At 40.6% G+C, this 14,804-nt stretch overlaps 1 protein-coding gene across 8 annotated transcripts in view; it reads left to right on the forward strand.

The window, feature by feature from the left end:
• FAM13A (family with sequence similarity 13 member A) overlaps positions 1-9,252 on the forward strand; it is a 132,231-nt gene extending 122,979 nt beyond the window's left edge. For 6 of the 8 annotated variants that reach the window (XM_069855644.1, XM_069855645.1, XM_069855646.1 and 3 more), the window contains 3 exons: positions 3,222-3,418; positions 4,355-4,456; positions 5,482-9,252. In XM_069855644.1, the coding sequence (XP_069711745.1) occupies positions 3,222-3,418; positions 4,355-4,456; positions 5,482-5,608 (426 nt within the window). In that variant the 3' untranslated portion in view covers positions 5,609-9,252. The remainder of the gene's footprint in view (positions 1-3,221; positions 3,419-4,354; positions 4,457-5,481) is intronic. The other 2 variants (XM_069855651.1, XM_069855652.1) reach the window with 1 other exon arrangement.
• Positions 9,253-14,804: the final 5,552 nt, after the last annotated feature.

The raw sequence follows: 14,804 nt of genomic DNA on the forward strand, positions 1-14,804 counted from the left end.
CCAGAGTTCAGTTAATGGTGTAAATACTGATGACCTAGACACCCAAGGTGATTTGATTACTGGGCAATTACAGTAGATTGGATATTAGTGGTCTATTCAAGGCATATATTCATTAAAGCCAGATTGCAGACTGAAGGTGTCAAGTTGCTGTTTGGAAACTGGTTAATCATCACTGAGCTCTCTATTGTAGGGTCAGATCTGCAATAATGGTCTGCTGGGGAGTGGTTTTGTTTGATTTTGGTTTTTTTTTTCTTTTAGTGTGTCCTCTGTTTTTCACTTATGCTTGGACCAGAGTCAAAACTTACAGCTATCAATTAGGGTGCTCTCTTATGACCAGCATGGCTGGTGTTGCACTGGGGCAGCATCACACCAGCTCAGCCAGTGTCCTGCAGGGAGTAGACCTTGAGAGATTTCTGACTGAATATCAGGGTGACAGTCTTAAGCCTCTTAACACTTGCATACCTATTAAAATCTAAATGGGACCCTAAGAAGCTGCATGTGGGAGAACTGGCTAAAAACTTGTTAAGGTATTTCAAGGTGAAGCCATACCAAACATTTGGGTACAATGTCTTGAATATTGTCTGTGTTGAAAAAAATCATTGGGAAGCTTGTTTGCTGCAAGTGCTGAGGGTGGGATTTTATATTTTTAGATTTTATATATTAGATTTATATATATATATTAGATTTAGATTTTATATATTAGTAACTCTGGAAAATGTAAATGCCTCTACATGCTCTCTACAACTACCCTAAACGAAGTTGTGGAGAGGAGGTAGCTGGCCTCTTCTCCCAAGTGACAGGGGACAAGACGAGAGGGAATGGCCTCAAGCTCTGCCAGGTGAGGTTCAGATGGGACATCAGCAAAAAATTTGTCACGGAGTCATTGGGCAGTGGCAGAGTCTGCCCAGGGAGGTGGTTGAGTCACCGTCCCTGGAGGTGTTTAAAGGCACGGGTTGATGAGGTGCTGAGGGGCACGGTTTAGTGTTTGACAGGAAGGGTTGGACTTGATGATCCAGTGGGTCTCTTCCAACCTGGTTATTCTATGATTCTGTGATTCATGATTGCCTAAAGACCCAAGCGGGAAGAAGCCAAATGGGGCACTTACTTCAAAGACAATCATTCTGGTTTAAGGTGTAGATGCCAGTGTAGGTTTAAAATAAGATTCCCATGTGAGACTTGTTTAAAGCAAAGGCCATTCGAGTTCTCACTAAGAATCTTTTTAATACACTCCTTCGTTTTAAACAGCAAAATGTTTTAAGAGGTCTTGTGATGGCCAGATGTAGTGTTTATTTCTACACTTGCTTTTCCTCCCTTGGGTTTCCATTGGCTGGAGGCTCGCTCCTGAGCTCTGGGCCAGAGCAATCTTTGCTGGCTTAGGCAGTGTGCTGGTGCCCTGTAGTGAGGCAAGCGAGACAGGCTCATGGGTGTCTGTGGGGAAGACACTTGCATCTGTCCTCAGGAGCGGTTTGGCACATTGCTTGTGAAAACTGTCCTTTTTCTCCAGAAGCAACTTGCCCTCCCAGGAAAGCGCACAGGAGATCCTCCTTTGGTGCCAGAGAGATTTCGCTAAAATAAAGTGTACCCTTTTTACTGCTTAGGTTGACTTAGCAAATCCTCCTCCATGCCACAGCAGGATCAGCATTTTCCTGCTTCAGTCCTAATTGCCTTACCCAACAGGGCAAGACAGCACAGCTGGGAGCTGGTAAATAGCAGTGAGTGATGGTCTCCCCTCCCCAGCCCATCCTGAAGTTGTTTGCAGGGTTTAAGGACCCTGGATAAATGGTCTTAGCTAGTCATTTGCTAAATATTGCTTTAACTTTGACAGATTCCCTGCAGATTTTTCTGAGATGTTTTCAGACTTCTTTGTATCTTTTATTAATATTATTACTGAAAACTTCTCCCCAGCTAATCTTTTTTTCATCCTCAATTCTCCATCTTGGTTGTAAATCTCAGCCTGTGGCTTTGCAATGCGCTTTTGTGGCCTAGAGCTTTAACACAAAAAGAAAATTGGGCAAGCACCCTGATTTCATGTAAATGTATGCATTTATAAATCATTGCTTTCGAGGATTTAAAGGGACTATGCCAGGTTATTCACAAGGAGTCATATGAAAAAAGTGAAGAAAATGGCTTTCTTTGATCCCAGTGCAATAATATGTTTTTGCATACACTTGAAGACTTCTGTGGTATTATCCCTCAGAAGCTTTTAGAGATATGCATGTGCTTAGATCCTTCCTGGCTACAGTTACACGGTTGTAAAATAAATATATATGCATACATATTTAAGAGACTTCTGTCCCTGTTGGCATTTATTACCTTCCTTTAATGTTCATGCTTCGTTCCTAATTCATATTAAGGTTGAAAGCCAGCTTCTGGAAATATCTCTAAGTACTGGGCCCTGTTCCCTAATAATCCAAATGCTTTCTGGACATTGTTGCAGGAAAAGCCCTATATTTGAGAATGCTGTGAATTAGCAAGTACGAAGTCCAGCAGAGACTGTCAAATCTTGTGCCTATATATTTTGCAAAAAAAATTTTAACAAGACAAATTCATCAGCGTACTTTGGGGAAATCGCACTGGGCAGAGTGTTTCCCCACCAATTTTTGGTATATTCCAGCTAAATGGTGCAAAGCTGATGTTGGGAACATGTTAGCAATAGCAGTTCTTTTTTTGTCAATCATATCCCACGTTTGGGCCATTGAAAGAGTGATCTGAGTTCATTGATATCGCTGTATCTCATTTCAGGTCTTGAATTCAGCCATGAGACAGAGCTGTTGAGCTGTATCTACTGTGATAATATTTCAAATTTTGACTTGGCAGTCTGTATGCTGCCAGGTGTATTTGTAGGGAAATGTAGAGGATGGCCCTGTAGTTTAGGCAGTATCCATAATGACTGTAACTGGTTTTATTTACATCAGAATACAAAAATTAAACAAAGCAAGAGTTGCTAAGAAGCCCAGGTATTTTTTCACTCAGTTCTGTTGCCTTGGGTCTCTTAAACCAATCTGAGTCGATGGTTGCAGTTTCTTTGTCTGTGCTTTGGGTATAATGTCTTACTCATGGTCTTCTGGTGTCCTGTATTGCTCGGCAATTAAAATGCTTACTCTACCTATCCTCTTCTTTTCATATTTGTTCCCCAGTGCTTGTGGTGAAAGGAGGTACCTGTTTCTGAGACTGGAAGCAGTAACCTATTCTCTTATGGGGGTGTCTGTCCCTCTCTGTAGGAGGAAGAGGAGGGGTCTGAGGAGGACAGCAATGTGAAGCCAGATTTCACAATTACCGTGAAAACAGATTTCAACGTGCAAAGCTTCTTGGATCAACTAGAAGATGATGCTGACGGCTTCGTTTCCCCGGTGGATGATAAAATGCCATCTAGGAGCAACCAGGATATGGGGCTTTCCAATCTCCATGAAGCATCCATGTATGTTATACACTGGTATAAACTGAAGCGGTGCAGATTTAGACTAGATACAAGAAAGAATTTCTTCACAATGACAGTGGTGTGGCACTGGCACAGGTTGCCCAGAGAAGCTGTGGCTGCCCCATCCCTGGAGATGTTCAAGGCCAGGTTGGATGGGGCCTTGGGCAGCCTGGTCTAGCGGGATGTCCCTGCCCGTGGCAGGGGGGTGGAACTGGATGATATTTAAGGTCCCTTCCAACCCGAACTATTCTATGATTCTATGTTGAATGCATAGGGAACTTCAAAAAGTTATTTCTTGCCAAGATGGCATTTTATTTGGCAGAAAAGTGTCTAGATTTTTTTTTTCCATTTATGGTCTGAGTCAGAAGTTTTTGCGCTTAATTTTTAAGTACAGGAGACCCTCATAGGAAGGAATTTGGTAAGAAATTACCTTGTCCTGGTACTGCTATTTATTCTGCATGTTTGGATTCTAGCACTAAACAGTGGCTCCACTTCACCAGTGGCAAGCCTGTATCATGAAAACAATCCTGTACTGTTTCCAGGTTTTGGAGAGGTTAAATTGAACTAGCTTTGTTAGTTTCAAGCACCTAGGTCTGATGCAAACCCATGTAGGTGTTAGCCTGGAGTCATGACCATCGAATCTTGATCCTCTGAAAGTCACCAGAACCAAGCCCATCTTCAGCAAGTAGGTTTCATAGTAGTTAGTGGTAGATTGTGAAATGCCTCTAAGGAGGTCGTCAAGTGTGCTTCAGCTTAAGTGTGTAATCACTTTGATGAACTAAGTTCAGAGAACTTCTTGTTGCAAGTAACGCTGAGTTGCCAGAGCTGCTTCCAGAAGCAGCACTGTTGCCTGGCATAGGTGCAACCGTACATTTGTAGATTTCCTGTTATAAATGTGTACACGTGTCTGATCTCTTTTATATTTACACCCAACAGCCCTGAACTCCTAGAGCAGCTCCAGGATGTCAGGGAAGAGAAAAAGCGAATCAGAAAAAAATTGAGAGACTTTGAAGATAATTTTTTCCGACAGAATGGGAGGTAGTAATTTCTTGGCTGTTTCTCTGTCCTTCAGCTCTTTTTAATGTTTGGCATCTACGAAGAGTCACAAATGTGGAAGATTCCTTGAATTCACTATTATTCACTATTATTATTTCTTCATCATCATCAGTATTTTACCCGCATTCATTACAGTTGCCCATTAAAATCAATTACTTCTCCACCTCCCCCAAAGAACTTCAGGGACCGCAGCCTCCTTGAAAACTTAGTCTTAGGACAGTCCATGGCAAGTAAAGGTACAGATTGTGAAAATCCAGCTGCCCCTAGCACAGCTGACAGGAATGGTGGAAGAGTCTCTCTGGGATAGAATATTGGAGTTTTTCCTAATGATATATGTTTAGATTTCTGTCCTGTTCTTGCTTGTCTGTGAGGTATTTGGACACTAGTTTAACAAGCATATGTAGCTGGATTTATCACTTTCAGCAATGTCCCTCATTAATGTGCTGATAGAATGCTTTAATGCATTTATACTCTCAAATTATTTTATTAAGTTTCTTGCCACCAGTCATCATCTGTAGAGGTTCTTTTTAAATCACTGAAATCTTGAGAGGTTTGTGTAAGCAAAAAGAAATCTAATCAGATATATTCTTCCTTCTCACAAGTGTGCCTGTTCTTGCAAGTAATGTGGTCCCAAGCCAGGAGAAGCTGTATTTTGTTTTGCCATGGTAGCAGTCTGTCGTTCAGACAAAAGCCAAAAAAAAGTGTTTTCCAGTTGTGTAGAGGCTGGCAATTTCAGAGAAGTAGGGCATGCCTCAAGTAACGTTTTGAATTGGAACCATGGGATTGTGTTCAGCCTCAATATGCCAGCGTCCCGTGCTTTGTTGGAGTAGGTTTTTTGCCCCTCTTCTTTTTTTTTTAATCTCAAAGGATGAAAGTTTGGGTTTGTTCCCTGATGGGGAGAGGAGGAGAGAAGCTGCTTTGTAGATCTTGTTATGGGACGGAGGGAGACTGCTGAGGGAAGGCATCCTGTTACAGAAATCCTCATGATCTGCTTTCACTCTCACCAGGAACGTGCAGAAAGAAGACCGCACTCCTATGGCTGAAGAATACAATGAATACAAGCAGATTAAGGCCAAGCTGAGGCTGCTGGAGGTTCTGATCAGTAAAAGAGATATTAGCTCCAAGATCATGTGAAGGAGGAGATTGGCTTTGGCAGTAAACAGAGGAGAGAGCACTAAATGGACAAATGCATGAAGCGGATGCAGTGGGAGTCTGTCTGGGGAGAGCTGAGGAGCTCCCTGAGAACTGAAGGGCCATTTCTGGAGGTGGGAGGCAGGATGGCTTTCCATCGCTCTCTGCACTTGCTGTTGCCTACTCTTTCTCCAGGCCTGATGCCCAAAATGGAGTTTGCCAGTGTAGGAGACATGAAGCTGCGCTCAGTGACTGCACTGAAGGGATCCTTCTGTTTTGATTTGCTTACAGATCCTGTAATATTTAGAATATTTAAGCCAGCCATGCTATTCTTTTTATTCCAGCATATCATAGCAAGAGGCAAAGTAGGATGAATAGTGATTAAATCATCAAATAGCTTTTCCTTTAGTTTAACAGATAAGTGCCCCGACTGATCACATGTGAAGGCACAAGTCTGATAGACTATTCTCTTGTGGCTACAGTAAAGATTTGCTCAGACTTTTGACGTGACTGTTTGGAGTCAAGCATCTTCTGTTGCTCTAGCTAAATGCTGTTGGAATCTTGCAATCATCACCAAGAGCTGGTTTGAGTTACAATTTTGCCCAGGCTTGAGCTGAGTTTTCTTCCCATTTTTTTGGTGGCCAATCAAAGTAGAAGAAAGTACATACATCTGTTTGGGATAGCAAAAAAAAGAAATTAGTCATGCAGCAAGGTTCTTGCTGGCTTGTTCTGCTTCAAAGGTGTTACTGTAACATTATGACCAACTTGGGCAACTGGGAAGAAAAGAGGTTTTCAGAGCTTTAAGTCAGAATCCCTTGGGATTTTTGTAGCTGATTGATTAAATGGCTGGTGTCCCGTATCTGGAAGATACCTGGAAGACCTACCCCAGTAGAATATGTACTTCATGATCTGATACAAACCCAAGAGTCCAAGCTGAAGAGTCCTCCTGGGTGTTGTACATAATTGGTAGCCTAAATTTTGTTCTTTTATGTACACAATCAGACTATGTGGTCTGCAGCAATGACACTGTGACACTGTGACAAGTGACAGTGGCAGCAGAGGATGGTCATTTCTTCACGGTGTTTATAGGTGGTACGTCAGCACAGCAGATACTGCAGGGAACTGGAAGTCTAGAGCCATGCTCTGCCTGTAAAAAGGGCCTGTGTCTCAGGTGCAGGTTTTGGCAATTCAGCATTTTCAAATATATTTATGACTTTCAGAAAATAAAGTCTTGGGACGGCTGATTCAGTTGCTTGCATCAGACAGATGCTGCCTGAAGGAGTGAAAGGCAGCGAGTCTGGGAATGCACCAAGTAGCTGATGGCTCACAGTTCTGCAGTCTCAGGCCACCTGGGCTCACTCTTTCACTGCAGAGGCTCGAGTGCACCATCTCGCTCTGCCCCAAGCCAGGGCTTGACCCTTACATCCCACAGAGAGCGTTTCTATAATGCTTTTTTTTTTGCATTGATTCCTTGGGGAACTAACATGGAGAAGCCAGATGGCTGAGATCAAATGCAGTGCTGGTTGGCACAGCCTGGCCTCGTGCAAATCGTGCTGGAGGAGGTGAGAAGAGGACTCCCAGAACAACTTCTCCCCCTTTCTTCATTATATAGACAGGTGGGCTCACAAATAGATATGTTTGGGTTGTGGTAGTTAGATTTACCTCCTTGCACTTGCTGTGGAAACTTGCCAAAACTGATGGTGAGAGTGTTTTGACCTCTTTAGGATCCCATAAACACTTCACGAGGCAGTCCTGTCCAGGTGGGTTTACGCGTGCCCATCACTAGTCTGGATGGGTAAGGCAGCAATGTGCGTTAGTGAAAGCACTTAGGAGGACACACAGGTTTTTGAGGTTTTTTTACTGATTGCAGAATTGCCCCTTATATATAAAATCAGTGAAGAATTAATAGAATTTCCTATTTCCAGGGAGTCTGCAGGACTTGCATGCTGACCTGGGGCTTGGCTTCTCAGAGATGCTCAGTTTCCATTGCTTGAGAGATGTGGGGCTGTGCCTCTGCAGATGGGCTCAAAAACTGCTTTTCAAGATGCTTGGCTGGAAGGGAAGCTTGACAAGGGTAAACCGCTGTTTGAACACAGGGAAGCCCAGAAAATCAGAGCTGTGCCTTTATCTTTCAGCCTGCTCTTATGGACTCTTCCTCTCAAGAGTCTGTAGTCAGCTCTCCCTAGTTATTTTAGATATAACAGATGAGCCAAACTGCCTGTGATGTCACTAGTAGCAGAAGTGTGGGATGAAAAAGGATTTGGGTTACCAAGAAGTCCTTATGCTGCCTCAGTTTGATGTTGTTCAGACCCAGTTCTGCAAAGCAAAAACGTGTGTGGTGAGCGTGTGCCTCAAGCTGTTCTGCCTTTGGGATTTTGCTGAATTATAATGGACTGAAAGTTGGTGCTTTGCTGAATCTGGGTCCAGGCGTCTTTATATGAACGAGTGAAGCAGTTTCTTGTCCTTTCTTCATAATCATACATTTTTTTCCAGTGGGCCAAGGCTTCCCAGGAGTATGTTTTCTCTGCTTATTTTTAAAAGCCTGTTTGCACTGTGTACGGAAATTATCTGTTTTGCTGGGTTTTGCCCCTGACAAATCTTGATAAATGATGTGTAGGGAACAGTCCATTTTATTTTTAAACTGATGAGATTGTAGCATTTTCTGATGCTTAGTTACCGCTGTTTACATGGTATATTGCTAGAATTTCAGATAGTTTATATGAAATATAAGTACAATTATGCACTTTAGAGAGTTTATATTTTTGAGCTTTGAAAGCTGTTAACTGAGAAAAAAAGCTGTTAACTGAAAAACCTGTTAACTGAGATTGTACATTAAAAGTAAAAAAAAACGCCTGCCCATTTCTCTTTTTAAACTGTTTTTATCAAGTCTTTCTCCTTGGGAAAGAAAAACCCATCATCCACATAGTTGAAAAAGGCACTGCTAGGAAAGACCATTGTAGAAAAGCAAATTTTAAAATTCCAGTCCTGGAAAGACACGTATAAATGCTCAACTTTCTCTCCTGCATTTGCAGATGCTGTGACTCCCCTCTCCCAGGCCTGCCAAGGAGAAGGGCTCCGTGACCTGAGCACTGAAATGTTGTCTTTGTATCTCCCACAGATGATTTGACTTCCCACTAACCCTAAATAGCCAGAAATTGTGTTTACCCTGCACCACACTCCTCTAAATCAATCCAAGCAACATCAGTGTGCTTTGTTTGATACTTGTCTATGCCAACATCAATGACTATTGGCTGGAGATCATTAAATACGAGACTGTGCTTTTAAAAGGTGTGAAGTACTGTACAAAAATCTACTTTATGTGATAGAAGTGAGCTGTTAGCGTAAGAGAACCAACTGTCTGCTGGAGGATGGCAGTACAGTCAGCTGGGCTTCCCATCTGCTGGGGCCATTTCAGACACATGTGTCTGTGTGTTCCCACACTGTGGTACAATAAATCATTGTGGTTTGTTTAAATGGTGATGCTGAACAGGTTGTGGACAAAATAAGATTGCAAGGGTCAAAGGCAGAAGAAAAACCCGTCGTTCTTACAAGTTGCATTTGGTTTTATTCTGTTTACTACTGAGTAAACAGTCAAGTAATGGATGTTTATGTTAAAGGCAGTGAAATTAAAGCATCTTAACTTTTAATCGTTCTGCTAAGGCATCTGTTGTTATTACTGCTATGTGCATGTTTCAGAGGGTAAGCGCTGCCAGACCTCCCCCAGCCTGATGTGCTTCCTGACTCCTCGTTGGAGGTAACTCACAAATTAGTGATAGTAGTGATACCTGCTTTTAGTCGCCCATCTGCCTGCCACAGAGTGAGTACCAAAAAAAAGTCATGGCATGGAGGCATGCAGTAAAAGACGCAGCAAGAAGCATCATTTTCACCCTATGGCTATGCAAACATCAGACCTCATTCTTTAACTGCTGGGTGAACGAACTCCACCCCCTATTTGGCTGGATATGCTGATGTTCCAGCCTTTCTGGAAGAATGCACTGGAGTGGAGTGGAACCTGCACACTACAAGTATGGGAGACAGTATCTTTCATGCACAAGGAAGCCATCATCAGATACGCTAACAGCTAGAGATTTCATGCTGATTATTCTTCACTGACTATCAATATTTTATTTATACTTTGTGGTAGTACTTAATAATCAAACATCTCAGTTGTGGGTGTGCAGCAAGAGTAGGTGAGCTATCAAGTTAATTTGCTAAATATTTAATTTGCTAACATGTAATAACAAGCAAGAGTTCTACCCCAATCCCAGTACGAGGTGTCAAATTGTGGCAGATAAAAAACAAATTCTGGTGATCTATGAGTGTACTGGACTGATGTACCGAGAAGGAAAAGTTCTGCTTCCTTTCTTCACCAACACATTAATAACATTATGGAGGAGTGGCTTGTCAGATACACAACACTAAAAGTCATATTTCAGCACTGTTTTATGAACCGCAGGTGCCTTAAAACAAAAGCAAAACCAAACAAAAAACAACATCAAAATACCCACCTCCATGAGAACTTTTTTAGAAGGACCTTTTTAGGAAAAGCAGGCTACAGAAGAGAAAAACAGGACAGGAGCTGAGGGCAAGCTTGGCCAGGAAAACATAACATAGACACCAGCAGAGCACAAACTATGTGAGGAACAAATCAACGATGAGAACCACAGAAGGCAAAGCCTCACAAATATGTAGCCAACTCACTGAGAAAAGTTTGGCAACCCTCTCAAAGGAGTATCCCATAAGCCTCGGGAGTTAAGGCAGCCTTCTGAAATTTCTGCACCTATGTCACATTCAGAGATTTACAATTCAGACCAAGTCATGTCCCCAGAATCCCAAGATCTGAACTAATGCAGGTAGCTTGGCAAATGCAAGTCAAATACCGTGTATGCAAACACTGCCCAGGGTTTTGTCAACACAGAAGAGATAAGCCCAAAACACATAAAAGTAATTTCAGGTGTTCTCACAGAGTTTCACCAAACACTTTCTTTGTACTTTCCACCATCACTAAAGAAGGTGCTTACCAAGTTAGCTGTGTTTTGACCTATCCTGAAACCATGAAATTATCATGTAAATCACCAAACGAAGCCTTTCAGTGACTGAAGATACAGCTGTTGTTTGCTTGCAACATTCTTCATGCATGCAGGGAACAGTAAAAGGAAAATTATATATGTTAAACAAATGATATTCAGGGTACTGAGAGGGGGAACACTGCAATAATATCCTGTTAACCTGGCTCATGCTAGCTCTCTAAGTTGAAGACAGGTCATGGTTTTATTTACACAAGATGAAAGGAAAAGTTGATCAAGAGAAAATAAATACTTTACCTATAAATATAGAGATTTTTTTCCGGTAATGCTTCAGAGATGTATCAGTATTTTAAGTGTAAGCAGAGTATTGAAAAGGAACTACCAATGATTTTGCAATATACTAGGCAGAAAATGTTAGATGAGTGCCTCTTAATACACTTCTAGACACAGTACTTGAGTCCTTTATTGAGCAGTCCACAAGCATCGTACTCGGATTTTTGATTTTATTGGACCAGGCCACCCACATCTGATCCAGTAGAAATGCATATGTGTAAGAAGAATCCCCCCCAAACTGTGTAACTTTTTCATATAACCTGGCCTTTAGGAAAGAAAAACTCTCTTTTTCTATCATGTTCATACAGGAAGAAATCAAGTTTCACGTCACTTTTAAATCATGGAAGATACATTTGAAAAATTTCTACATCAATAAACATAACATTGAGTCAAAATAGGAACTTCTTCTGACATATGTCAATAATCCAGTATTTGTTTTACTTCCAAATTCATGGCAAAGTAACAATACAAAATGTTTACATGGTTAACGGGTTTCAGTCTGACCAGGTAGACCTGAGAATTCTTGAGGAAAAATGGAAGTCCAAAGAAGCAGAGTTGCTCATTACAGGAGGTGCTGGACACCTCTACAAGACCTGAAAAATGTGTGTTTTGCTGATATTTCCCATGTGGCAGAGGCAGGATGAAAACCAAAAGAAATAGATTTCATCTTTTTATTCTCAAACCTACAATTTATTCATGGAAAAACATTTCTGAGGAATCTTTAAGGTTTCAGAACAGCGAAAGCAGGGAGAAATAGAGCCTACAGCAGTGAACAAACTTACATCAACCTCTAGAGAACCATCACCATGTTTGTGTTTGCTGAAACAGACTGAACTGCCTGGACTGACTAAATAATTTGATTTATATTTTCAAGTTATTCCTCGTGTGGAGATCCAATTCCTCATGTCTACAAGCAATGTCTACAGGTATTTAAGGGAGAATAAGCTCTTGACATAAAGTGAACATACGATACTTCTATATACAGCATTGAAAGGAATTTACTCTTCTAGAGATAGAAAGAGTGCACAATAAGCAGCACGATTGAAAAAGTATTTGCAATGGTATGCTATTCTCATACTTATGATTCAGCACTGATCTCAGGGACATGAAATGAAGGATATCAGGATCATCAGATATAGGAACGCCTCTGGGACAGGTGTGGTAAAGCAGGTCATGGGTAAATTGAGCTCTGCTATGGCCAGTGTTGTGTTTATTGAACAACTCCAGAGGAAATCAATCTTGATTTCTGTAAATGGTACAGGATCAACAGCTCACAGATTAATTACCAGTCAAGATTCATTCCCTTCCCTCAAGCAACACTTAATATGACTACTACCAGAAAACTCACCTAAGGATTTAAAGAAAAAAAAATATTGCAAGTAAGATCATATTCAATATTAGACTAGAGGACAAACGGTGTGAACAGCACTTTTATACAGTGAATTTAAAAACATTTTATTAAAACCTGAAGATTATAATGCAGTTTCTGTAACAGATGTGCCTCAGAAGCCTTCACACATTTTCCCTTGTATACCATACTGAAAATGTGCCTTAAACAGAATTAGACAACAGAAGTTGCTTTGTAATATGCATTGATAAAAACCACTCACCTTATGACAGTGCTGAAAGACTGCCTCACCTCTTTTGTATAGTGACTCTTCACTTATGCATACACCTGGACATCTTGATTTCCCAACTGTTAAGATTTTTTTATAACCTAATCATCACTCCATGCATGCTAACCATCACAAGCCATCTGGAAGAGCAATAAAGTGAAGACATCCATGAGCAACTTTTTTGTTAAGCACAGCAAGTAGCCTTAGTGCACCACCAGGTACTCATCTGTTTCTCATTGCCTTGATAATAACGTGCCACAAAAACGAGAAACACCATTTCTTTCCATACGCCTTGACCACTTTGAAATTGAAGAAGATTATATCTTAAATATGTTGAATCTTAAATCATTATTAAAGCTTCAAACCATAAGCCCCAAGTTCCTCCAAAACCTTCAAAACTAGGAATACATAGCATGTTACATAACAACAGACTTTCATTTTCCTTATGAATAATAATTTCCTCTGGTATTATTTTACTATACCGAGTGCAAATTCTTTTATCAAACAGTTAAGAATCTCAGATTAAATGTGAAAGAAGAAGTTACAATCCACAATTTATTAGCTGCTATTGTCCAGTTGTGCAGTAAACTTTCTGTAGGAAGAATGGCAAACTGTAACCTCATTTACCTAGTTGGACAGCAGGGTGATGACTGATGAAGGATGCCTCCTTACATCCTACTAGGGCAGTTAGTGTCTGGCTATACTGAAATGTCAGGTCCCAATAAATAGATCATATTATTTTGCTCAGTTCTTCTCAGTGCTTCAGTTTCAAAATCACCCAGGCCCATCAAAACCCACTGCAGGTTTCTGTTTTCTGTTTTCATACATCCTGCAATATGTAATTCATTCAGGTGGTGACAAAGGGATTTATTATTGAGGTCAACCATAAGTTACAGAAGAGAAAGAACTTAAGTTGAGAAAAATTGCTTCTTGATGCATACTTAGCTTGCACTTGGAAGCCTCTAGAGAGTTAAATCTCCCACAGTCCTTGCCAGCTGGTCTATGTCCTTCTGAAATAACCTCAGAAAGGAGCTAGTAACAATCCATGTTCCAGCTCCTAGAACGCCAAACATTCATGCATTACAGCCACTGATGCTCAATTATGGCATTGTAGCTTCCGGTACTAGCACACTTTCATTTGTTCCCAGCCACCATGTCCAGTGACCTTCTACAGAATTCAGATCAAAAATAAAGGGATGAAAACTGCCTTTAGGATCCCAGGCAAAGTGTTATTTTCTCTCATTATAGAGGTGTAACCTACAAACTGAAAACAAAAGCAAGAACAGAATATGCTAGAAGTTTTCAGATACAGTAATGGTATCACACACTTATTGTTAAAACAGAGCTTACATTACGAAAACTAGCATATAACAATTAAACTAAAGAATTATTTCTATCCCAAGAAATCAATACCAAATTTTCCCAGTCACTAAACCCTTGCAACACAAGATTGACTCTTACATGATAAAATAAGGAGCATATCCTGGTTATTCAAACAGGTTGTAAGGTTTACTCAGGTAGTGTTGAAAACATGGCCCTTATCTTCAGCCTCATCCCCAAGATCTTTCAGGGAGTAGAGCATTATTTATCAATATCACAGACAATTGCATGAAATTTATATTTCATTTCTGCAGGCCTTTTGTGCAATGACTGACAGAAATATTTTTGCAGCATTGTGAAGGATTTTCAAAGTAAGATCTTCCCAGACACACAGAATAGTTTCCACAGCAGGACCTTTTCACATAAATGCTTGCCAAAAAGATTATATTCATGGGAAATTTTTTTTTTAAAATTGACTAGGAATGTTCAAACAAGTTTATTCCGATTAGTTTATGAAAATTGTTACACAGAGCAAGCATAAGTATAAATGCAAACAAACCTTATTGTGAAGTGACACTTGAAATAAAGTACAAATAACTGGTATAACTTAGATACTAATTAAGAAAGAAACAGTAATGCTTGAATCTTTTACCAAAATATGCATAAGACTCTAAATATAGAGCTGGCTATATGATCTGAAACCTTACATCTCTTTCTTCACTTCTATAACCTGCTCTTACCTATACTAAAAAGCTATCAGTACCTGAATGACACTGTCCATCATTTCATTTTCTTAGTTTCGGAGTTTGTGTCACCTGCAAGCCACCATATGTGGACCTTAAGCCAGAAAACAAGTGCTAGGACCAGTACGCAGCAGATTTCAATACACAGCATCTACTGGTT

Source organism: Phaenicophaeus curvirostris, chromosome 4 (assembly GCF_032191515.1).
Source record: "Phaenicophaeus curvirostris isolate KB17595 chromosome 4, BPBGC_Pcur_1.0, whole genome shotgun sequence".
Taxonomy (NCBI): Eukaryota; Metazoa; Chordata; class Aves; order Cuculiformes; family Cuculidae; genus Phaenicophaeus; species Phaenicophaeus curvirostris.